This window comes from Macadamia integrifolia, chromosome 14, assembly GCF_013358625.1.
Source record: "Macadamia integrifolia cultivar HAES 741 chromosome 14, SCU_Mint_v3, whole genome shotgun sequence".
NCBI lineage: Eukaryota > Viridiplantae > Streptophyta > Magnoliopsida > Proteales > Proteaceae > Macadamia > Macadamia integrifolia.
Window position 1 is genome coordinate 6,963,873 of NC_056570.1, and position 26,224 is coordinate 6,990,096.

The window sequence follows — 26,224 nt, forward strand, 5'->3', positions numbered from 1 at the left end:
AAAAAAAAAAAGAAGACACAACAGAAGAAAAAGAAGAAGATAAGGAAGACCATGGACAAAGATAGCAGCAGTAGAAGAAGAGTCTAACAGAGAAGCCGGCAGAATCCCCCACCAACCTCTTATCAAGTGGGAAAAAAAAAAAAAAAAAAAGAGAACCGAGAAAGAGCAAAATAGAAGAAGAAGAGAAGAAGGAATAGAAAATAGAAGAAGAAGAAGAAGAATAGAAGACGAGAAGAAGAAAGAACTGAAACAGAAGAAGTAGAAGGAGAGGAAATGAGAAGAGAAGAGAAGACGAGAAGAGAGAGAGACATACCTGGTTCACGACTCCTCTCCATCGATTTCCCCTGTTCCGGCTCCAACAAAGAGAAGGGCTGCTTCGGTTTACGGTGAAACCCCCAACCTTACGATCTCCTTTCAGTTCCTTTTTTTTCTTTTAATTCTTTTGAATCACCAATATTACTCCTCTTTAATTCTTTTTGTTTATTTCCCATACTACTCCTTCCTATTGTCTTTTATCCCTCTCTATCCTATATTCTTATTTAATTCAAATTCTACCGCTGCCCCACACGTGACTTCCTTTGTGACTTAAATTGAACTTTCTATATTTACACTTCTTCCATCCCTAAAAAAAGAAGAAAAGCAAGGCTGACCGATTGATCGGAATCTTTTATTGGATGTCCATCAACAAATGCAATTGCTCATAGAGAAGCTCGCAGACATCAAAACCCAAGTATACTCTACCTTCAACTATGTGATCTCAGCCGTTGAACAACAGGTAAACCAACTAGAAGATGAGATGACACTATTGGAAGTTGACTATCCACTTGTGGAAAATTTTAAATCGGTTGATCTATTTAGTGAACCGATCGATTTTATTTTTCCGAGTCATTACTTCACCAAAGAACTTCGCGTCGTGGATTTTATAGAATTCGATCGTGGTTTCGATGGTGATTTCATACAGGCAAGGATGAATGCTGATCGATTGGTGTTGATTCTCCCGTTCTACAAAACTCGTGGACAAGTTTTTCTTTACATCGGGGGATTTGATGTAGATATGCACCCAGGGAGCGGTCCATACCCATCTGGGTATCCAACGAGCGGAGAACCGGACCCATTTTGAGTCTTTGACCAGTAGGATCTCTTAGGATTTTATTTTCTTCTCCTGCAATCTTTTATTTTGGTAACTTAGGTAGGAGATAGCTATTAGGATTTAGTTTCCAATTAATTTGTGTTTCCAATTTAGAGTAGGTTTCCTTTTAATGTTGATTTTTTTTTTTTTTTTTTTTTTTTTATTTAAATGCACGTAATGCTCAATTAGAGAACAAAGAATAGAATGATAAATTGAGTTTTGAGTGTTGAGAGTCTGAGGGCTGTGTGCATGATTCTTCTCCCCCCTTTCTTAGTGCGACTTCTCCCTCTCACCTGTGACTACCCATCTCAGGGAATTCTTCCTTATTCCTCCTGGTCCTCCATCAAAGTGTTTTATTTATGAATTGTCCACAGGTGGTTTAATGTAATTACTCGTTCTTTCACCTAAAAACTTCTACTTATAAAGATTCAAACCCATATAGTATGGGATTGCAGTGATGTAGATCAACGTATGACGAAGAAGAGGATTAGATTCAATAAATAAATAAATAGTGTTCACGTGAATAGTACCCATGAACACTGTTTGCGTGAATAGTGTTGTGAACCCCATATGGACTGTATTAGCAAGGTTCTTCTAGAAAATCTCTTTACTTTCAATTTTATTTGTCTTAGCAAGCAAGTTAGCTTAGGATAGAAGTACTTGTTTCCTAATTGATTTATTTCATTTTTTGATTAATTTCTGATGTAGGGGGTTCCTAGGTGACTAGGTTTCCTACAAGATTAACTAACTAGGTAAGGTTAACTCAAGGGATTTGGGTAAACAGGACAAAAGAAAGTCAGCAAACAAGATTTAACATGCAACATAGAATGAGACTATTAGACAAAGTAGCAAAAAGCAATAATAATCTAGGAAGAAAAACACATAAACTCACTCAAGCTTCAAGGGGAAACATGTTGTAGGGAACATGGCAACAATCAAACTAGTTTATTAAGCATAAAAAGTAGATAGAAACCCCATGCTATATGCTCTAAGATCAGTTATACTAGTAATAAGAAGACCAACAATACTTAAGGCAAACAATGTGGTAAATAAAAGGTTAAACAATGGCTAAAAGAGGGGTGGGTTTTAATGGAAGTAACAGAGTAAATAATGAGGGGATAATGGGGGGGAATGGGGGGGTTTATTCTATACTTATCTGCTGCCCAGGTCTGAGAATAAAGAAGACATCCCAGATTTGAAGATGGTGTCCAACAGTAATCCGTTCATTGAAAGGAGATCAGAAGCAGCCCAGGTGATGATCTATCCACATAGTATGACCTTCAGTTGTTGCAAACAGAGGCTGCAATAGTGCAGCAGTAGTAACAGAGAATAACAGCAGCACAAACAGAGATTAACAGCAGCAGCAGAGAACATCCAACAGTAGTAGACAGTAAACAGTAGCAGCAACAGAAAACATTCAACAGCAGTAGACAATAAACAGTGGCAGTAAAAGGGAATTGGAAGAGAGAGAGGGAGGCGAGAGAAGAGAGAAGAGAGAACCGAGAGAATAAAGAGAGAAAAGGCGAGAAAGAGAGTGAGAAAGATGAGATTGAAAGAGAGAGAGAATCATGAGAGGGGTGGGGGGTTTGCTCATTGGCTGTTTTTCAATTCACATTCATTCATTAGAACCGTGGCCAATGGCCTTACATAAATAAGGGACTACTTACTGAAAAGAAAAGATTATTCTAGGAATGCTATTTCATCAACAAAGAAACTTCCTAAAAAGAAATCAATAGAATAATTACTTAGTTTCCTAATTAGCTTAAAGACTCAAATAAACAAAATCCTAGGAAATAAAATTACTAAACTATCATATTTGGTGGGGGCCACACAATCTTGGCAAATTTTGGAAGGAGAGGACTCGATCCAGCTCTGGGAAGGCTGGATCGAGCCTTTCTTTATTGTTCTTCTTTCTTCTTCCTTCTTCTAATCCTCCAACCACAAAGAAGGTTAGGTCTTCTTCTTCCTTTGGTTATATGTCTTGATGTCCCCATCAATTTCCTTTTTCAGTACTTTCTATTTCTTCTCTAGTTTCCTATTCTATAAATAAGCCCTCAGTTGTAAGAATTCTCACAGTTGAATTAATGAAGTTTATGAATGTGTGTTTGTAAGTTTGACCTGAGAAAGGTTTGTTTCAATAGCTGAGATAGCTGTGGGTCGAGTGACCTTCAACCAGAATGTTACAATCCCAGAAACCTGTAATCAAAATAGAGAAATAGAGGAAAGAAGAGAAGAAAAGAGGAGAGGAGAGAAGAGAGAGAGGTGCAATCGAAAGAGACTCCCAAAAGAGATGAGTGACCTGCGATCAGACCAGAATAGTTTGATTGCAGGTTATGCCTCAAAACTTATATTAAATGGTGCTGAAGAAAAGTACAAAAATACCCTCATAAAGAAGAAAAACCTAATCACAGAGATATGGGGCCAATATGACATAAATGCCCCTCTCGGCCCTTTCGCTATTTAGGATTAGTGCCTAGCGCTAAACTCAACACTCCCCCTCAAGTTGGGGCATACATCACCCATGCTCAGCTTGGTACAACCATTGTGAAAACTAGGAGCAAACAGAGACTTAGTGAACATGTCAGCCAACTGATCTGATGAAGGAACAAATGGAGTCTCAATCAGCTTTTTTAAAACAGCATCACGAATTAAGTGGCAGTCCACCTCGATGTGCTTGGTCCTCTCGTGGAAGATTGGATTGCTAGCAATGTACACCGCAACTTGGTTGTCACAATACATCTTCATAGGCTTGGTTACTGGAAACCCCAACTCTAAGAGTAAAGACCGTAGCCACATCAACTCAGCACTGGTATGAGCCATAACTCTGTATTCTGCTTTTGCACTAGACCGGGCAATGGTAGTCTGCTTCTTACTACGCCATGTAACCAGATTACCTCTAACAAACGTGCAATAATCCGTACTGGACTTACACTCGCTAGCAGAGCCAGCTCAATCAGCGTCAGAATAGCCAACTAGTTCCATATGCCGATTAGGACGATAGATCAACTCTTTTCCAGGAGCACCATTTAGATAGCGAAGAACACGAACAACCGTGTCCCAATGTGCTTTCTGAGGAGACTGCATAAACTGACTAAGGACTCCAACAACATAGGAGATGTCAGGACGAGTCACAGTAAGATAAATCAGCTGGCCAATCAAACTCCTATACTGATGCATATCCTGGAGAGGTTCACCATCATTAACCCCAAACTTTTGGTGAGGATCCATAGGGATATCAACAGGTCTGGATGCAAGCATACCAGTGTTAGATAAAAAGTCCAACACATTTCCTTTGAGGCAGATTGATTCCTTTCTTGCATCGGATCACTTCAATTCCAAGAAAATAGTGAAGTTGGCCCAAGTCCTTGGTCTGAAAGTGTTGCTGTAGATAAGCCTTCACTTCAGAAATTACTGCCTCATCATTACCAGTAAGAATAATATCATCAATATAAACTACCAATACCACCAGTTTAACACCTCTACGACGAACAAAGACAGAATGATCAGAATAACACTGAGAAAATCCAAGTTACTATGGTAGTATTGAACTTGTCAAACCATGGTCGAGGGGACTGTTTAAGTCCATAGATAGCCTTGTATAAGCGACACACACAACCTTTATTCTCCCCCTGAGCAACATAACTAGGAGGTTGCTCCATATACACATCTTCCTGTAGGTCACCATACAAGAAAGCATTCTTGATGTCCAATTGAAATAAGGGCCAATCAAAATTGACAACAAGAGAAATAAGTAGACGAACAGAGTCTAATCTAGCAACCGGGGAGAATGTCTCAAAATAATCAACCCCATATGTCTGAGTATACCTCTTGGCAACTAGACGGGCTTTTAACCGCTCAACAAAGCCATCAGAGTGATACTTAACAGTGTACACCCAGCGACACTTCACCAAATCCTTACCAGGAGGTAAATCTACCAGACTCCAGGTACCACGACTCAAGAGAGCATCCATTTTCGCATCTATGGCAATTTTCCATCCAGGGATACGTAGGGCATCATTATGGGTGCAGGGAATAGGGTTAGTAGAAAGTGACAGGGCAATACCATAGATGGTCGAGGGAAGATGAGACAAGGAAACAAAGTTATCAATAGGATACACAATCATAGATTTTTTAGTGCAAGAGCGTGTACCTTTCCTTTGAGCAATTGGTAAGTCATCAGGTAGAGGAGGAGCTTCACCAGAGGAAGGCGGCAATGGAGGAAGTGAATCATCTGGAGTATTGGTATCTACACTTGGCTGTCCAACCTTCTTCTTGCGCTGATAAACCTATAGAGGAGGTGAGTCACTAGCACTAGGAACATCAGGTAAGGGAATGAGAGAAGGAATGGGTGGAGGAGATGAAGAAGTCCACTCCATACCAGACTGAGACACCTGAGGAGAAAAAAATGATGTGCCTTAAAAAAAAGTCACATCGGCACTAACAAAGTTCCTGTGAGTAATAGGATCATAGCACTTGTACCCTTTCTGAGTACGTGAATAACCCAAAAAAATGCACTTAGTAAACCGAGGAGATAATTTATTTACTTGTGCATGCAAATTATGGACAAAACACACACACCCAAAGACTCGGAGAGGAATAGGAAAACTCGACAAGGTAGGAAACATAATAGAAAAAGGAGACCTATCTGAGAGAACTGAAGAAGGCATGCAATTAATCAAGTGACATGCAGTTAAAACCCCATCACACCAAAAATGTTTAGGAACATGCATATGTATCATAATAGCTCGAGCTACCTCGAGGAGATGCTAGTTCTTGCGCTCTGCTACCCCATTTTGCTGTGGGGTATAGGCACAACTAGTTTGGTGTATCATTCCACGGTTGGCATAAAAATCAGAAATATCATTTTGGGCATATTCTAAAGCATTATCAGATCGAAAAATCTTAATTAAAATGCCAAACTGAGTTTTTCTTTCATTATAAAATTTCTGGAACACATTAAAATTCAGATCTGTCCTTTAACATGTACAACCATGTAAGACGAGAATGATCATCCATAAATGTCACAAAATAGGGAAAACCAAATCTATTACTGACTCTGCAAGGACCCCATACATCAGAATGGACTAAAGAAAATAAAGATGGACTACGAGACATAGAGCGAGATGGGAAGGACACACGGTGATGTTTTCCCAACTCACAGGCCTCACATTCGAACCTAAGCACAAACTTAAAATTAGGAAATAAAAGTCTCAACCTAGACAAAGACAAATGTCCTAAACGACAGTATCATTGGAAAGGAGTCACATCCCCAACAACAGTAGTAGCAACAAAAGAAGCAGGAGAGCCATAGTTGAGATAATATAAACCATCTTTTTCACGCCCTCCACCAATTGTCTTCCTTGTGTGAAGATCCTAAAAAACACAGTAAGAGGGAAAGAAGGTTACTGAGCAATTTAATGAACTAGTTAACTGGCTCACAGAGAGAATACTTAATGGAAGTTGTGGTCCATGTAACACAAAAGATAAATTCAGTGAGGATGTAGGTGAGATAGTACCATAGCCTAGAACCAGTGTGGAAGCACCTTTGGCAAGAATAACAAATGTAGAATTGGTACTAGAAGAAAAGGTTTTAAAAAGTGATGACTTACTAGTCATATGGGCAGAAGCACCTGAATCAATGATCCAGGGGGTAGAAGTAGTGGTAAGAAGGGCTGAGGTACCTGCATGAGCTAGGGTGGCAGTGGATGTAGACCCACCAGGGGATGTATTAGAGGATGCCTCGAGAGTGTGCAAGCGCTGGAGCAACTGATTGATGTCATTGCACAGACTGGTAAACAAATCTCCTGAGGAAGTTATCGGCTTAGTATCAGTGGAAGACACTGTGTCAGTACCATCGTCTGACATTGCATGATTGGCTAACTGGGTGGCTCACTCTGGCTTGCCATGCTCTGCCCAACAAGTCTCAACAGTATGGTTGGACTTCCCACAGTAATTGCAATGGCGAGATGCACGATCAAACGGCTATCCACTAAAACCTCGACCAGCCGACCCATGACCTCCCCCACGACCACGACCACGACCACGACCACGACCACGACCGAGACCGCGACCATGTCCATGGTTGGCAAGGAAGGCAGAATTGTCTTTGGAAGACTGATCAGGCTTAGTTGATGAAGTAATACGCTGCAGTCGCGAATAAGTGTCATTCAAAGTAGGAACAGTATCGCCTGCAAGTAGATGTCCCTTCATTGCCTTCAAATCATTATTCAACCCAGCCAAAAATTTGGAAACAAAAAACTCATTACGCTGAGCCTTCAATTTGTCAATGTATGTGGCCAATGGCTGAAAAACATTGAGTTCTTCAACCATTCCCCTGAAAGCACTATAGTACTCTGGAAGAGATCTATAAGACTGGCGAAATTGGAATAGCTTCTCATAAACATCATAAATACGGGTCATGTTCTTTTCCTGAGAGTATGTTTCCTTCAAGTTATTCCATACTCCCTTTGCAGTAGAGTGAAACATGACATTTGCAGCAACTTCTGGTTCTATATTATTCCACAACTAGATTAAAATCAAGGCATTCTCCTTTATCCATTCATTATAGCCCTTGTCAGATGATGGAGGAGGTTCAAAAGTAGTATACTGAAGCTTATCCTTGGCCATAAGATAAACCTTCACAGACTGAGCCCAAAGTAGGTAATTCGAACTTTCTTTGAGCTTGATAGAGGTAATTTGGATATTGACATTGTCCGAGGAAGATGTAGCAGTGGTAGTTTTGGTCTCAGCCATGAGGAACCAAAAAAAGAAAAGAAAAGAAAATATTGTTGATATAGAGGCAAACAAACAATCACCTATATGCAAATCTATATAGTACCATAGAATGGGGGATTCTATTAAAGAGCCATATTATTAAGACCTGATCTCTCTATAGTCATCACTAAACAAACAATCACCTGTAGGCTTTAGGGTTTAGGGTATAGAGTTTAGGGTTACATAGCATGGAGCAAAAATTGATGAGGTATAAAAAACCCTGTCAAAAATCAGTCTTCAATTGTCAATTAATAAAATGAGCAAAGGGACATTATCTAACACCCATGTGATTTAAGCCATAGTAAATGCAGCAGTAGGCGGCTGCACACCAGAGAGGTTAGCGGAAGAATGAAGTCAACAAAGAGGAATGTATAAATCCTAGGCTTGATCACAGAGGCTCTGATTCCTTGTTACTATCCCGGAAACCTGTAATCAATACAGAGAAATAGAGGAAAGAAGAGACGAAGAAAAGAGGAGAGAAGAGAGAGAGAGGTGCAATCGAAAGAGACTCCCAAAAGAGAGGAGTGACTTGCGATCAGACCAGAATAGTTTGATCGCAGGTTATGCCTCAAAACTTATATTAAATGGTGCTGAAGAAAATTACAAAAATACCCCCATAAAGATGAAAAACCTAATCACAGAGATATGGGGCCAATAGGACATAAATGCCCCTATCGGCCCTGTCGCGGTTTAGGATTAGCGCCTAGCGCTAAACTCAACACAGATGATTGAAGCCATTTGAGGACTGCTGCTGCTGCTACTCGAAATCTGCCAAAAGTTTCCTTTTCCATACCACCAGTATAACTCTCTATCCAGCCAGCAGAATTTGACTAAATTTTGATGGTTTGTTTGCGTATATAAGACCTCAAATTAACCTAAATTTCAGGTTCAACTAAGCCCTATTTTATAACTTATGATTTATTCAAGTTTTGACCTAATCTGGGATTTATTTCTCAATTATAATTGCTGTCCATATCTGAGCCTATTGTTTGCCTAATGTTTGGAGCCTATCACTAGTCCTTACTGGGGTTGATTACATCTGTAGTCTACCTTACATCATGCAGGATGCTATGTCAACATAAGCAAGCAAGGCAATCTTATGCTAATGCCTTTTCATACCGTCTTCTCTTTATTTTTTCTTTACCTTCCCCTTTTGTTGCTTGAATTCCTCGGCTAGCATGGTTCTCTATTACATAACAATGATAGCAACCTCAGACGTCATAAGCAAACATTATGTCATGCATTATGGTCACATCAAAATTTTCAAATTTTTGCATTTCTCAGTCATCTACAATAGATATCTCCTTTCATCGTTATTTTTGGTGCATATACAATACTTTCCCCTATTTCACTGTAGGAAGATTCAAGACAAATTGAACTCATATCTTACTTTGGAATGCACTTTCTGTTGGGGTGACTATTCATCTTATAATAGCAGATGGATATTCTCAATCCATCATGGAATGAGTTTGTTCCATATGTTGAATTTGTGAATCATTTCAGGATGAAACAACTGTACGGTTGGCGGAGAGTATCGATCCATCAATAATTTTGTGAACTTTTAGTAAGGTATTGTTGGATTTCCTAAAAAATATAAAAAGTATAGAACACCGTAAGCACATCTGTCTGTTGCTCTGATACTTGTAACTATTAAAAATGTCTTGATGCAATCCCAGGTTCCAGAACCCTGCTTTGGGATTGCTATGGGCCCATCCATGCGATCAACATTTCAAAAGGTAAGAATAATGGAAATTTGGTAAATAAACAGAATCTTAAAGGGGTTGTATAGTAGATAAATGTGGGCAGGGGTACGAAAGGAATTGCTAATTAATGACCAGGGGTGGACTAGGCATTATCATAAATAAAGGATAGAAGTAGGATGGAGGATGAAGGGGAGGGGTGTCTTGGGAAAAGAAGGGAATATGGTGTCAAATAAAACAAGGACATCAAGTCGTCTTCTACCTCACGATCACAAAGAAAACCAGCAGAGGAGGGTTGGTTTGTGAGTGTGAGAACTCTCACTCTTTTGAGTAAAAGTCCAATGAATCTGTAGGCCTCGTCTGCAACACCAGTGCACTTCATATGCTTGTGAGTTGTGACCCAATCATCCAACTCTAAACCCCCATAATCAAACCAGACATTTTTTAAACCCTAAGCTTTGGAGTGAATCTGCAGCGTCGGACTGCAAAGAACAATGGATCAAACTGGGATTTTCATCAGCAAGATTGTGCATGATGCAGGTCACAAGAAGAGTAACTTTATCCTTCGGAAATTCTATTGTTCGACTAGCAGATTCAAAAAGGAGTAAGGCTCCGTTTGGTATCGTTCTAAAAAAACGTTTCTGGAGTTTTTTCATTCTATTGGAACGAAAAAATGGAATCTTCTGTTTGGTGCACTTATGGTTCGTTTCTGTTTTTTTGGAACAAAAAGTGAAAAAAAAAACTGAAAAAACGAGATTGGATTTTGGAGTTTCTTCTTCCCAGTTTCGTTCCATTTTACAAAAAAAAAAAAATTCCCGATAAAAATCTGAAATTTTGAAACACCATTTTTTCGTTTAAAAACTGCGTTTTGACGCAGAAACTGAAATTTCCGTTTTTGACACGAAACAGCGTTTTTGGAACAGAAACGATACCAAACGGGCCCTAAGTTCTTCTCCTTTTTTTCTTTTTAAGGTTTAATAAAGGGTAAACTTGTTAATATTCTTTTCTGGCGGTGCTATTGTTTACCTTTACCTGTAGTTAGAACAGGGGGAATTGGAAATTGGCTATTCCGCATTCAATTGATTAGGTTTCCAGTCTTTTAAGAATTTCAAACATTGTTTCCTTAGCTTGCAAAACTTTCTTGCTTGCCTTGTGTTACCATCCATCAGCTGAGGTTCTTATGTCATGGCTCTGAGTAAGCCTTTTACCTCCTCCTGGAAGTGTCTCAATTTTGAATCGATGCACTTTTATGATGAGTAGCAAACTCTTGGATTCTGAGAGCGAGAGAGGCAACCTAGAAATAGAGAACAGTGAAGAAGGTAAGTAGGGGAGGGTGGGGAGGGATTGGAAGGTAGCAGCGGTGGTCGAGGAAGAAGGTGGGGTGGGGTGAGCTACTGGAGGAGAGGGAAGGGGATTCAGGGTATTTTTGTGTTCTTGAATTATCCGGGACAAAGAGGGTGGAAATTTGCTTTTCTAGTGGAATCAGAAAAGAATTGAGGGGGAGTTTGAGTAAATGCAGGAAAGTATAGGGGTGTGGTTGTAATTTTCCCAATATTAATATATGATGCGAACCAGGTTTCTAAAATCAGAAAACGATTTGCTTATGGACCCATTTAGGGGTGAATTAACTCAAAAAATCAATATAATGGCGATTCTGTAAATAACATCAAATTCCTAACAAAGGGCGATCTGGTAAATGGATGATTACTTCAATAGAAGAGAAAATATCAAAGGAAGAAGCAAAGTACTAGTTAGGGAGGGGTAGATTTAGAAATAAAATTAGAATAAAAGAAAGTGGGAAATAGAAACAAAAGATAGGGGGAATTCTGGGATTTAACAGGAATAAGGAAATAAACCTAGCTCAAGTGGTGTTCTTCAACCTCACGACAACCAGAAAGGGGAGACAGCCTCTACGGTTTTACTAGAACTCTTCCACACCAGCTTGGATCGACCTAGGGCCTGGAATGGAGAATCGCAGCACAAGGAAGTTGTGTTTGCAGCACCAGGGGCTCTCGATATTCCAGATTAGATGGGGTCTTCGAACCTGCAACTGGATATTGTGATGGCAAGAGCTCAGATCTGATTCTGGGTTGAATTTCTTCACAACAGAACCAAGCCTCGAAGGAGATGACCTAGGATTTGTATCGTCTAGGAGAGAGTTACCTTCACTCAAAATCTCAGTCCAAAAAACCCATGCATGAGGGAGATCGATCAGCTTCAAGGAGACAACAACGATTGCGGGAAACAAATCAGAAAAAAAAAATAAAGAAGAAGAAGAAGGAGGAGAAGAATAACACAGGAAGATGTAAGGAAGAAGAAGAGAAGGGAAGATAAGAGAGAGAGAAATTATTAGAAAGGGAGAAGAAAAGAATCACCGGAAGCCATATTCATAGTTCTCACCCAAAAAAATCAAGTTCTAATTCTCCAAAATTCTGAATTCTTCATTGGGTTACATCAATATAAAGGGAAGAAAAGTGTAAAATTGGAAACTAAATAAATTAGAAACTATCCTAAATAGCAATTGAAATAAAATCTCCTACTAAATTTACCACACCCTACACTAAAAATTAAGGAAACAAAAATCACCCAATTACTCCCAAAATTTCCCACGCCTAACTACATCAACTCTCGGTCTTAAAAGAACTCGATTCCATCGAGTTAGGTCATGCTCCTAAGATACCCTTGTAAGTTGCTCGCTGATGAGGTGGCACGTATCTCGAAGTAGAAGATGGAAACATAATACCAAGACGAGAAAGAGTAGGTTGACGTGTCACTGGAGCAGGAGTCAGTCGATGACGTGGCATGTCTAATAATGCGTGTGGCCTCATTAAGTACATACAACCTCCTTGCTTCACCTTGATGGTGTTCTGTGCACCATCATAGAGAATGTCGCTGCCAAGGTCGTCCTAAAAGAATGTCACAGTGCGCCAATGGGGTGGCCAAGCAAGTTACATGGTACTGTAATGGCGCAAATTGTAAATGTACTCGAACAACTGTAGTGGCTTCTTCTCGAGCTGTGGGTCCAAAACCTTGCACGTGAATCTTCTTGAAAAGCTGTTTCTGTGGAAGGTTGTGTGCTTGAACAAATTCAGCAGATATGAAGTTTGCTTTTGCCCCGGTATCAACAACTATATGAACATCAGTAGATTCAGAACCATGCAGAAGAGTTCCCTTCTGTTTGAAGAGAGGAGCTTTATCAACTAGTCTATTTGAAAAGGATGACGGGCTAGCTGAATGAGCTTCTACATCCTCATCTTCATCATTGACAATATCATCGTCCTCGAGGGGATAAGGATATAAATAAGATTCTTCACTATTCTCAATTGACTACTTCTCTGCTGCATTCACAGAATGAGTTCTGTTGGGACACTTGTTGGAGTAGTGACCCTTTTCGCCACAACTATGGCATCAGATGTTCTTCAAACCATCACTGTCCTTGTTGAACTCTGACCTTTTTTCTTCAGCTCTGCGAGCTTCAAGCTTATTTTCCTCCATACGTGGTGGAGGTCTATAAACTGAAGAAGTCTTGAGCATACTCTTCTAATAAATGGACTTCTCTTCAGCTGTCTTGGCATGAGTCGCTGCCACATCAACAGACTTAAAATCAGTGTTAGCTAACTCAAGTCAAATCTCAATTTTTAGCCCACTGATATATCGCATCACTCGTTGTTGGTCTGTTTTTTGGAGTCTACACCTTGAAGACAACTTGTGGAACTCAAGGGTGTAGGAATCCACATCCTTGTTACCTTCTTGCAGGTTAAGTAGTTTATGGAACATTACCTTCTCATACTTAAGAGGAACAAATTTTTCAGTCAGGATGTGCCTCATGACCTCCCAATTGATAACGGGTCCAAGTCTTCTGACAAACCTTGCATGCAGTACATCATCCCACCATGAACATGCATACCCCATAAACTTGGTGACGATGAGTTCACACTTCTTCACATCTGGAAGAGACTTATATGCCAAAATCCTCTCAACTTTGGTAAGCCAATTAAGAAATTCCTCAAGTCCCTCTTCACCACTGAAGTCTGGAACCTCAACTTTGATGCCATAATCTCTGTTAGAAAATTGCGGAGTAACATCTTGGGGTATAACAGGATCACGTTGCACTTGGTGAGGTGTATCTTCAATCCGTAGGGCATTAAACTGAGGAGGTGTAGATGGTCCTTCATCGACTCGTGTTTCAGACTTTTGTATAAAGGCAAGAATCTTAGCGAGTGTACCTTGAGTCTCGTCCATGAACTTGTCATATTTGGCCTCATTCTTCTCAACCCTAGCATTAGTTTCCTTTTGGTTCTCAAGTACCTCATGATACAACTTGTGAAACTCAACATTGGTGATGTGACCTGTCATGGTTAGAGAAGGCAGGAAATTTGCTCTGATACCACTTGATGCGAACCAGGTTTCTAAAGTTAGAAAACGGTTTACTTATGAACTCATTTAGGGGTGAATTAACTCAAAAAATCAATATAATGGCGATTCTGTAAATAACATCAAATTCCTAACAAAGGGCAATCTGGTAAATAGATGATTACTTCAATAGAAGAGAAAATATCAAAGGAAGAAGCAACGTACTACTTAGGGAGGTGTAGATTTAGAAATAAAATTAGAATAAAAGAAAGTGGGAAATAGAAACAAAAGATAGGGGGAATTCTGGGATTTAACAGGAATAAGGAAATAAACCTAGCTTAAGTGGTGTTCTTCAATCTCACGACAACCAGAAAGGGGAGACAGCCTCTACGGTTTTACTGGAACTCTTCCACACCAGCTTGGATTGACCTAGGGCCTGGAATGGAGAATCGCAGCACAAGGAAGTTGTGTTTGCAGCACCAGGGGCTCTTGATATTCTAGATTAGATGGGGTCTTCGAACCTGCAACTGGATATTGCGATGGCAAGAGCTCAGATATGATTCTGGGTTGAATTTCTTAACAGCAGAACCAAGCCTCGAAGGAGATGACCTAGGATTTGTATCGCCTAGGAGAGAGTTACCTTCACTCAAAATCTCAGTCCAAAAAACCCATGCATGACGGAAATCGATCAGCTTCAAGGAGACAGCAACAATCGCCAAAAACAGGGTAGGGAAACAAACCAGAAAAAAGAAGAAGAAGAAGAAGAAGAAGAAGAAGAAGAAGAAGAAGAAGAAGAAGAGACAGAGAAATTATTAGAAAGGGAGAAGAAAAGAATCACCGGCAGCCATATTCATGGTTCTCACCCAAAAAAATATGAAGTTTTAATTCTCCAAAATTCTGAATTCTGAATTCTTCATTGGGTTACATCAATATAAAGGGAAGCAAAGTGTAAAACTGGAAACTAAATAAATAAATTAGAAACTACCCTAAATAGCAATTGAAATAAAATCTCCTACTAAATTTACCACACCCTACACTAAAAATTAAGGAAACAAAAATCACCCAATTGCTTCCAAAATTTCCTACACCTAACTGCATCAATATTTCTCCATTTGTAATGCCTTAGGCACCGTTTGACAACGTTCCGTTTCTGCCGTTTCTGCGTTTTCTTGTTGCCAGAAACGGAGAAACAACCTAAAAAGCATTTGATAAAGTTGTTATGTTTCACCCGTTTCTAGAAACATAAATCAAAATTTATGCCTATTTACAATTCTAGAAACGACTTTGACAAACAAGTCAGACTTGTTTCGTCGTTTCTAGAAACGAATTTGAGAGGAAAAAAAAGGTTGTTGTGCCTGATAAATCTCTCAACTATTCAAACCTAAAAAGAAGCAACCGAACCTCTCTCCCTTTTGGGCATCCGATGATACTATTGGGTTTTTAGTGGCATTATGTTTGCAAAAAACGTTTTGAGAAACAGGTTTATCAAACACCAAAAAATCCATTTTTGTTTCTGGAAACGTGAAAACTGTTTCTGCTGTTTCTAGACACAGAAACAACAGAAACATTATCAAACGGTGCCTTAGTTGTTTCCAAAGAACTAAACCTCAGGTTTTTGCAGCCGAAACAAGGTATTTTTCCAAAATTTTGCACAAACCAAGTTCCGTCTTAGGGTCCACTGAGATGGCCGAAACTTCCAAAATTTCAGCCGAGATGGCTAAGATTTAGGGCCCATTTGATAATGTTTCTGCCAATTCTGTTTCAAGAAACGGCAAAAACATAAATTTCCATTTCTAGAAATAGAAACGGAATTGAAGGTGTTTTGACAAGTCATGTTTCTAGAAGTCGATAGTAACCAGCGAAAGAATGGCCATGAGTCATTTCTAGAAACAAGCGAAACAAGCGAAACAAGTGCAAGTTCTACTTGTTTTGCCTGGGTCGTTTTTTGAACCATTAATATGTAGAAATTTCAATTTCTATTTCTGAAAACAAGTGAAATGAAACAGTTTTATCAAACACTTTTTGTTCCATTTCTACCGTTTTTGGACACAGAAACGACAGAAACACGTTTCTTGAAACGTTATCAAACGGGCCCTTAGAACCATGGTTGTTTCATTGAGTTTTATGTGTAATAGTACGTATAGCACAAGTTATATTTGAGACACTACACAACAAAGCGTATCATACACTACCAACCTAGGGTACGAAACCAAACTAGTATTTTGAGCAAGGTTTATAGTATCGGTAATCGGTATTGCGCATCGTATCGATACCCACCGATAGAGATACAATACGGACAAAAACTTTAAACCTATCATATGTAAGCCTTTTAAATATACAGATATGATATGATACTAACCAATACTTTAAACCCTGATTTTGGGTATGATTTTAAACAATCTAAGGGTTCTATATTTATAGAGATGCTTAATTTGGGGCTCCCTGAAGTTTCGGGGAAAAATATGTCCATTTGATGATCAAAATGGTCAAACGAATCTTACCACCAAAACATGCAGGGTTTTAACCAGGTTTTGGTTGAAACCTGAAATATTTTGGTTTTTGTCAAAATCAACTTCTCGAACCTTCACAACAAGATTGACCCCCACTGAAAAAATTGTTGCATAGTTTCCAACAACTGTTAATTGGGTCTGAAACAAAAATATGCCTAAGATATAAAATAGAGGAAACAACTGAAATGGCTATTAGCTTTATAGTGTTGGCCAATTGGAAGAGAATGGTTATTGCCCCAATTTATAGGTTGTGGCTGAGGGGGATTGGAAGTTTCACTAGAGAATTTAATTCTTGGTTAAACACCAATCTGCCCAGAGGGGGGGGGGACCTTAGAGTTTCTTACCAGAGTTAAAAAAAAAATTAAAATTAGATTCAAGCGCTTGGAGAATCTTTAAGTCAAAGAAACTAATAGAGATCTATGAGAATTTTATGTGTAGGCCTAGGACTAGTTCCTCAGTTCAAGAATTTCATAGGAGAATGCAGAATGCCCAGAACCATAGGTGAAAATTTTGAATTTGGGAATTATATAGATATTTGTTTCCCGAATTATATGCAAGGTAAAAAAAATTGCGACTTCTACTGAATTTTCAAAACCAGTTTGGATTTGGCCTTTTTACCGAATCATTCATTATACCCAGAACACTACTATGCTCAGAACACGTGAACCAGTCCAAATCGTGAAGCAACAAACATAATCACCGTGAAACTGTCTCTTTATAAGGAAGCCAGCATGCAAGATCTTCAAGAAAATAAGCCGTTATAAATCTTAAATACTATATTTATACTATGAAACTATAGGAGAGGGTTATTGAAACCCACCTAAGAAAAGAAACTATTATTACGAGGAACCAATTTGGTTTTATGCCGGGAAGATCCACGACAAAAGCTATTTACTTAGGAGACTTTTCTAGAAGGATCTCCATATGGTTTTTATTGACCTAGAAAAATCTTATGACAAATTCCCTAGATAGTTAATTTGGCAAGTACTAGAGAAAAGTGTTTCAAGTAAATATGTGGTTATGTGGACATAATTAAAGATAATGTATGATGGTGTGGTGACTAGTGTAAGAATTGAGGGGTGTTCAATGTAGTGAATTCACAATAACAGTTGGGTTACATCAAGGATCAACTTTAAGCACCTAATTGTTTGCACTTATCATGGTTGAATTAACTAGAGACATTCAAGATGAGGTTCCTTGGTGTGTTTTTTTCCTGATGATATTGTTTTGGTGGATGAGACAAAAGCATAAATTAACACCAAGTTGGAGTTATGAAGGTCAACCTTGGAATCAAAAGGTTTTAAGAAAAGTAGAATAAAGGCGGCATATATGGTGTGTAACTTACCTTTAATTACACAAGGACGGATAATGGGGTGGTGAAAATTGATGAGAGGGAGGTTCCACAAAATGATTATCTTAGATATTTGGGCTCAAATCATAAATAAAGGTGATATAGAGGATAATGTTTCACAAAATAATTAAAATAGGATGGTGGAAGTGGAGAGCTGCATCTGGAGTGTTGTGTGAATGACGTATTCCTTTAAACCTCGAGAAAAACTTTATAGGACAGTCATATAGCCGGTTATGATGTATGGTGCGGAACGTTGGGCAGTTAAGAAGCATCATGTAGATATACTTAGTGAGCAGAGACGAGGATGTTGAGATGCGTGAATGGTAAAATTAGAAATGATAAAGTAATGAATGATCATATTAGAGCTGGTTTGGAAGTAGCTTTGATACATGATAAGAAAGTCGTTTGAGGTGGCATTGCCATGTTCAACAGAGGCCTTTGGATGCTCCAGTGTGGAGGAATGGTTTGATTCAAATTGAAGGATCTAAAAAGAGTTAGGGGCAGACCTAAAATGACATTGTATCAAGTATGACGCCATAGTTTTTAAGGCGTTGATGCGGTCTAGAGATGGTAAGGCAGTGCTCCGTCTTATGTGAAGTGGGGCCTTATGGGGGTTTTTTTTTTTTTTTTTTTTGAACATTTTAAAATTACTTAATGAAGATTCCAAATATAGATTTTTTTATCGGTAGATGTATGGTTTTGTTAACACTTGAGATGTATGGGATAAACTTTATCCACCAAAAATAACCAAAACAAATAAAACAAAAACCCGATTCACAAATAGGGTTTAGATTTTGTCAAGGGTTTTAAGAAAGGGCTTTGAGAAGGAATCAAGGAACAAGGAAGAACCACTTATCCAGGCGACCATTTTGCTCCGACAACGGTGAGCTTGTTCCGGTAGCGGTGAGCTTCATTCTTCTTTGACAGGAGTAGAAATATAGTGGATGACCTTAGGGCTTAGGCACTCATTTTGGCATCATAGAGGTGAGTATAGTAAATACTTGTATTTTTTGTCTTCTTTTCTTTATATTTATAATTTTGTTTCATAATTATGTATTTATATTATATGTTAATACGTTATGATGATTGATGATTGGTGATTGATGATTGATGAAGATGAACTTAGTTTATTCACTTTATTGATTTGTTTTCTTGATGAATATCTTACATTGGTATGAATATGAACCTTTAATATTTATTTAACATATGAGTAATAGGATTCAATTAGGATTTGAGCCAAATAGATTGGTTTTATAAAAAAAATTACACAGGAACGCTTTAGTCAATAAGGCGACGCATTATGCTCGCCTTATCACTAAGGTGCTCCGAAAGACCCTCAAACGCCTCCGTCGCTTTACCGCCTTAAAAACTATGTATGACGCCGAACAGAGCTGATCGGAGGATAAGGATCTATGTAACCGAGTATGACGTCAAATAGATCTGATTGGAGGGAAATGATCCATATACCTGACCCCATTTAGTTGGGATAAGGCTGAGTTATTATTGTTACTGTTGTTGAATCTTAAATATTAGAATAGAGAGTAAACAATACCAGAAACTAAAGAATGCTAGTACAAGGCAAGAATCTTGACTTCAGCCAACAATAGAAAGAACACCTATGGATTGTGTTTCAATTCAAAATCTTTGATTCCTATATAGCTCCTCAAAATCCATGGTGATTCCTTTCCTAAAATGAGAATTTGATAAAATCCATGGTGTTTCGTTTCCTAAAATGAGAACATCCTTTCCTAAAGTGAGAATTTGATAAAATCCATAGGGTAAAATGTGAAAATTTGATAAAATCTGTGATTATCCTTTCCTAAAATGAGAATTTTATAAAATCCATTGTTATTTTTTCCCCTAAAATGAGGAAATCTGATAAAATCCATTGTTATTCCTTTCCTAAATTGAGAATGTGATAAAATCCTTGGTGATTGTTTTCCTAAAATGAGAATGTGATAAAACCCATGGTTATCCTTTCCTAAAATGAGGAAATCTAAGAAAATCCTTGGTGATTGTTTTCCAAAAATGAGAATTTGATAAAATCCATGGTGATTTTATTCCTAAAATGGGAAAATCTGATAAAATCCAAGGTGATTCCTTTCCTAATTTGAGAATATGATAAAACCCATGGTGATCCTTTCCTAAAATGAGAATTTAATAAAATCCTTGGTGATCATTTTCCTAAAATGAGAATTTGGTAAAACCCATGGTGAAATAATGAGTCATATACTCATATTATAAAATTACGGGAGAGGGTTATTAAAACCCACCTAAGACAAGAAACTACTATGATTGAGAACCAATTTGGTTAAGCACAAAGAAGATCCACGAAACAAGCCATTTACTTAGGAGACTTATGAAAAGATTTAGAGATTGTAAGAAGGATTTTCATATGCTCTTTATTGACCTAGAAAAGCTTACGAAAAAGTCCCTAGAGAGCTAATCTGGCAAGTACTATAGAAAAAAAAATTCAAGTAAATATATATATATATAATGGTGTGGTGACTAGTTAAGAACTATGGGGGGATCAAGGTAATGAATTTTCAATCACAATTGGATTACATCAAGATCAGCTTTAAGCACTTATTTGTTTGTGCTTTTCATTGAATGATTTAAACATAAACATTCAAGATGAAGTTCCTTTGTGTATGCTTTCTGTTGGTGATATTCTTTTGGTGGATGAGACAAAAGCAGGGATTAATGCAAGTTGGAGTTATGGAGATCAACTTTGGAATTAAAAGGTTTTAAGATAAGTAGAACGAAAATAGAGTAAATGGTGTGTAACCATAGTTACACTAGGATGTATAATGAGGAAGTGAAAATTGATGAGAAGAAGATTCGACAAAGTGATTATTTTAGGTATCTATGCTCAATCATTAAATAAAGAAGGGGATATAGATGATGTTTAATAGAGAATTAAAATAGGATGGATGAAGTGGAGAGGTGCGTCCAAAGGATTGTGTGATCGGCGTATTCTTTTAAAACTTAAAATGGAATTTTTATACGACCATCATACGACTGGCTATGATGTATGGTGTGGATTGTTGGATAGTTGAGAAGCATCATGTAGATAAACTTAGTGTGACATAGATAAAGATGTTGAGATGGATGTGTGGCAAACCTAGGAAGGATAATGTAAGGAATGATCATATTAGAATTGATTTGGGTGTATATCCAATATATGATAAGATACGAGAAAGTCATTTGACTTGGCACAACCATGTTCAATGGAGGCCTTTGGATGCTCTAGTATGGAAGAGTGATTTGATTTAGATTGAAGGAACTACAGGAGCTAGGGGTTGATCTAAAATGACCCTAGGAGAAGTGATGAGGAAAGACATGCATGGTTTAGGCCTTATATCAAGTATAACTTCAAACAGAGATTATTGGAGAGAAAGGATCATGTAGCCGGCCCATTTATTTGGGATAAGGCTCTAAGTTGTCTTTGTATAATTTTTATATTTCTGTTTGACCAAATGACTGTCATGCTTATTTTTTTTGCAAAAGTATGACGAAATTACTGAAATAGCACAGGTAGTGATGTCTTTTTTCCTTTTTTTTTTTTTTTTTTCTTTAGAAGGTTTCAATATTTTCCTGTAGAAAATTATTTCTCATAATTTAGTCATTTAGTTGGGATAAAGATGAGTTGTTATTGTTGTTTTCGGGTTGACAGGTAGTAGTAGAAAGTAACTTTCCAAAGATTTGGGTTGTGTAATTTTCTTGAGCTACTATGAGACCATCGTTCTTTTCCAAATATTATGTCCACTTTCAGGTTACTATGCTGTTACATTGTGGTTGGAAGTCAGGACTTCTGAGAACATTTCTCCGTTTGTGTACCATTTCTTTCTTGTAACATGTGAACACACTAATTTTGTTTAGGTCAGTCATGCATTAAATGGGAAGCGTAAGATGCTGCAGAGATCACTTCAGCACAGATGCACACTCCTTGAGATTGAAAAAGCCCTTGGAAGTTTGGGTCTTCCAGCTCCTGTAACCATGCTGCCATTGTACATATTTTCTCCCTTTAAAATTATCTGGATTCTTATAATTCACCTTTCATATTTTGTTATGTACATCCAGTCAATCCAGTGGAGCTTCCTTGAAAGGACAAGATTTTGTGAGATTGAATAATCTGATTGTGAAAGTTGACTTGGGCTTCCTTGAAAGGACAAAGTTCATCCAGCACCCTGAGGTAGTGTACAAGCTATACCCTTTACAGTTCTGATTGGGAGGAAAATTGCAATGATGAAAGAGAAAATCTTATGGAGTTTATTTGAATGAGGATTTTGATAAGCCTAATTATCTTATGTGTTCAGGAGCTCAAGGTCTGCTGGTTGCATGTTCAAGTTGAGAAAAGGTTAATTCCCCCGAACACACAGACACAAAGAATGGACTGGTTTCATTTAGGAGTTTTGGCATAGCAATTCTGAGTGCATATGCTCTAAATCTGGCAGAACTATTTCGATTCCATAGCTAGAATGTGAATGAATTTGGGGTGTCAATGGACCGGATTGGAGCCCAACCCTAAGGTCTCTTAACTCCACCCAAGCCCTAAGCAACCCTAGGTCGGGCTGGGATATCTTAGGCCAAGGCCAACCCTGTTGAGTTTAGCCCAACCCAGCCCAGCCCTGATGGACCCTAATTGGGCTCGGCTTAACCCAATCCAGCCCAGCCCAGTATTGTTAGTTACTTGATTGCTTAATCTTGATGCATTGTAGATGCCCAAGACCAAAGTTTTCATATATATATATATATATATATATGTAGGTTGTGGAAAACGAAAAGCTTTTTGCAAATATTTTTCTATTAGTATTCATTTATAATTATTAACATATTTATATTATTACGAATACCTTTGGTTGCCTTAATAAAGATTTTCCATCTTGAGAATCAAGGATCAAGTATTGGTACCGTAAAGCCAACAAAAACATATTTATATTATTGTATATTTAATATGCAAGGTTGGGTTGGGTTGGGTTGGGTTGGGTTGAGACCTCAACTGAGGCCCAACCCAACCCAGCCTCGAGCCTGAAATTCTCAACCCTAGCCCACCCTATGGACTGAAATCTTAGCCCAGGCCATCTTTGGGCTCAGGGCAAGTTCAGGCTGACCAGACTTTTTTGACACCCCTAGAATGAATGCTAAATGGTTTTGTTTTTTGTACAAGCCTTAGTTGTCTTTATTTCTACATTTTGTTAACGTTGGCCACAACTCAGTTAACTTTAGAATAACTACGTTTTGGAGTATCACCAGCAAAGAAATGCGCAGTACAAGCTAGTTACAAAAGTTTAAGGGGGTGTTTGGTTCGGTAAATCTTTGGGATGACATTCTTTAGAATGATAATTCTTAATTTTTGGAGTTTGGTTCCACTAGGGTGACCCTCATAAGTGAGCACCCTACTTCCCATGAATGACCATATTACAAAAGATGTGTTTCAAATCTGAGTTTATCTCAATACTTAAACTCAGATTTGAATAAACTTTTTACCATCTAGTATAAAAGGAGAAAACGGAAAGACATTCTCTACGAAAGCCAACATCTCAATCTGTGACCTCTCAAACCACATCCTGTGACCTGCGATCTGCGGCCTCTCAAACCGCGACACTCTCACTGAGAGTCTGCCGTTGGCGACTGGTAAGCCCCCTCTCTCTCTCTCTCTCTCGATTTCATCGAGTTTTAGGCTTAGGTTTTTAAAATCAAAAGCTCTTTATTTCGATTTCATGGAGTTGTAGGGTTAGGTTTTTAAAACTAGAACTTACCGCTCTCTCTCTCTCTCTCTCTCTCTCTCTCTCTACGACTCTCTATTGTGTTTTCAGATGTGCAGGTGAAACCTGTTGATTTATTTATTTTTCTTATTCTAGTTTTTTCATCTTTGCATTCTTAAAACTAGTGCAGGCATGTGTCCAGACTAGAAAGGTTGCACTGAATCTTTGTATTATTCACATTATTGACTATTACATAATCAGAACTGTGAGGTTGAAACACTTTCAATTATGTCTACCAAAATCATTTCTCTCCCATTATGTACACATTTATAATAATTACTAATGAATAAAACCGTAACTACCCAAGCTTTCCTTCAATAGTCAACCATCTCTCTCTTATTATGTGTGTATGTTTGTATTTGAATGAAATCAATACTACCTTAAATTCTCAATGCCTCCTGTTGGATTATCATGTTGCATGTAATTTTCCTCCATGCACAAAATAATTGTAATGTCACCTGCAATCCACGCTCCTACATCACCTTACATATTCTTGGTGTTTTTGGTGTGGTCATGGGTCCTTCTAAAGCATTTCAATTGTGACTTCTGATTTGATTTGTGGATCATAGACACAATTTTGCTGAAATGTAGCTTGGTGAATCATATGGACATGTTTTCTTTCTCTTTGTGCTAGTTTTTGTAGTGGGGAGCTTGATTTTCCTTTATTCCTGTTTATTCTTTCACTTTTCATTGCACAGTCATAGTAACTATAAGATCCCTTACGACCTTACTTGTTTTTTTGAATCTGATGAACTTTTATTGATTTACTTATTCCTTGTTTTTTGTTCTGTCTGAGGACCTTTAGGATAAGTTTTGAATCATCCAGTCCAGAAAAGTACACTTCTGTTTATTTCTCGCTTATATTTTTCTTAAGTGAATTAACATCTTACATTCCGGTTCCTCCCCACCCCCTCTCTTTCAATGGTTGTTCTTACCTAATTTTTGTGAAAGAACAGGTACACTTATGATTCATTTGTCTGTGTGAATAGACTAATGTTCTTTAATTTTATGCAAGGTGATCAGTCAACGTGAAGATGTGTACCGTGTTGTCAAGGCTTTTGCCGCCAAGGAAGAATGGATGAGCCATGAAGCTAAACGCTACATTCAGTGTTTGGTGTGGAAATAATGTCATTTTTCACTGTATTATACATGTAATGACACGGATTTCTATCAGAATCATGTAATGACACTGATTTCTATCAGAATCATATACCTAGAGTTGGGGATTTCAATGAGAGCACATATTACATGGAAGGGAACACAGGCCATCCTGTGTTCGAAACAACTTTTGGGAAGATTGCTATTAATATCTGTTATGGAAGGGACCATCCTTTGAATTGGTTGGCATTTGGTTTGAATGGTGCTGAGATTGTCTTTAATCCATCTGCTACTGTGGGAGAACTCAGTGAACCAATGTGGCCTATTGAGGTTCGTGTATTCTTCTAAACTACTGTTTTGTATTTCAAGCCAATATAGGTTCCCTTTTGAAGATTGCTGTTAATATCAGAGATTGTTGCAGAAACTATAGTGCTTTCACCGGTTTTTCCTTCTGATCATGGATTTTAAACTCTGAATTCGGGATTGAATTGGTCATTGCCAATTCCAACCTGGATGGGATTGGAATTAGTCCCAAAATTCCGAATTCACTCATGGTTGATTTCAATGTGAATAAACCGATTTGATTTTGATTTTTGAAACCATGCTTCTAGTTATTGCAGGATATTGTTGTTAATTTAAAGTTACTTGTCACTGATGTGATTTTTCAGGCCCGAAATGTTGCTATAGCAAACAGTTATTTTGTGGCATCTATCAATCGTGTTGGAATTGAGACCTTCCCCAATTCATTCACTTCGGGTGATGGTAAGCCTCAGCATTTAGATTTCGGACATTTCTAGGGGTCAAGCCATTTTTCAGCTCTAGATACTTCTTGCACACCATCACCATTGTGTTATAGAGATGGGTTAATGATATCAGACGTGGACCTCAATCTCTGTAGGCAGCTGAAAGACAAGTGGAGATTTCGAATGACTGGCCGGTATGACATGTATGCAGAGATGCTTGCTCGGTATGTGAAGCATGACTTTGAGCCCTAAGTAGTTGTTGATCCCCTGTTCAAGAAGAACCCTTCTAATGATGCTGGTAGAAATTAAGGTTGATATTTGACACCTCTAAGATGAATTGAAAGATATCCATGGTCAATAGAAAGCCTCTGTATAGATGAAGGTAGAAATAAGATGGATATTAGAAACTGTAAGATGGTTTTAAAATGTCTTTGGTCAATGGAAGCAAGACTTTAGTACACTCCAAACAACCAAAAGTAACTTGGAAATCTTGAAAATAAAAGCGATGTAAATCCCTTGAGGGTTGGATATCGATATGTCTAAGGCCAAAGTGAATGGGAATCCGTTCACTACGTGCTTTTAGGGTCACACGATTGGGGGTTGTGGGAGAAGGTTGGAACTATGACCCATAGATTGCAAAGTGAACTTCATCGCATGGTCAGGGAAAACTGTCAAAAAACGAGTGAGCCCAAAACAAATCAGTCACAAAATTTTTGTATGCAATGGCATTGAAAATCATTGTCACAAAATTTGTGTGCGCAATGGCATTGAAAATTTTCCAACTAGTTAGGTAAGAGA

At 38.2% G+C, this 26,224-nt stretch overlaps 1 protein-coding gene across 8 annotated transcripts in view; it reads left to right on the forward strand.

The window, feature by feature from the left end:
* The window catches only part of LOC122061177 (beta-ureidopropionase-like), a 31,488-nt gene extending 5,602 nt beyond the window's left edge, over positions 1-25,886 (forward strand). The window contains exons 3-10 of one of the 8 annotated variants that reach the window (XM_042624384.1): positions 9,407-9,472; positions 9,580-9,639; positions 21,700-21,810; positions 21,901-22,012; positions 22,137-22,177; positions 24,609-24,699; positions 24,789-25,013; positions 25,352-25,886. In XM_042624384.1, coding sequence (XP_042480318.1) covers positions 21,716-21,810; positions 21,901-22,012; positions 22,137-22,177; positions 24,609-24,699; positions 24,789-25,013; positions 25,352-25,480 — 693 coding nt within the window. In that variant the 5' untranslated portion in view covers positions 9,407-9,472; positions 9,580-9,639; positions 21,700-21,715 and the 3' untranslated portion in view covers positions 25,481-25,886. Of the gene's footprint in view, positions 1-9,406; positions 9,473-9,579; positions 9,640-21,699; positions 21,811-21,900; positions 22,013-22,136; positions 22,178-24,600; positions 24,700-24,788; positions 25,014-25,351 lie in introns of all 8 variants that reach the window. The other 7 variants (XM_042624385.1, XM_042624386.1, XM_042624383.1 and 4 more) reach the window with 7 other exon arrangements.
* The last annotated feature ends 338 nt before the right edge of the window (positions 25,887-26,224 follow it).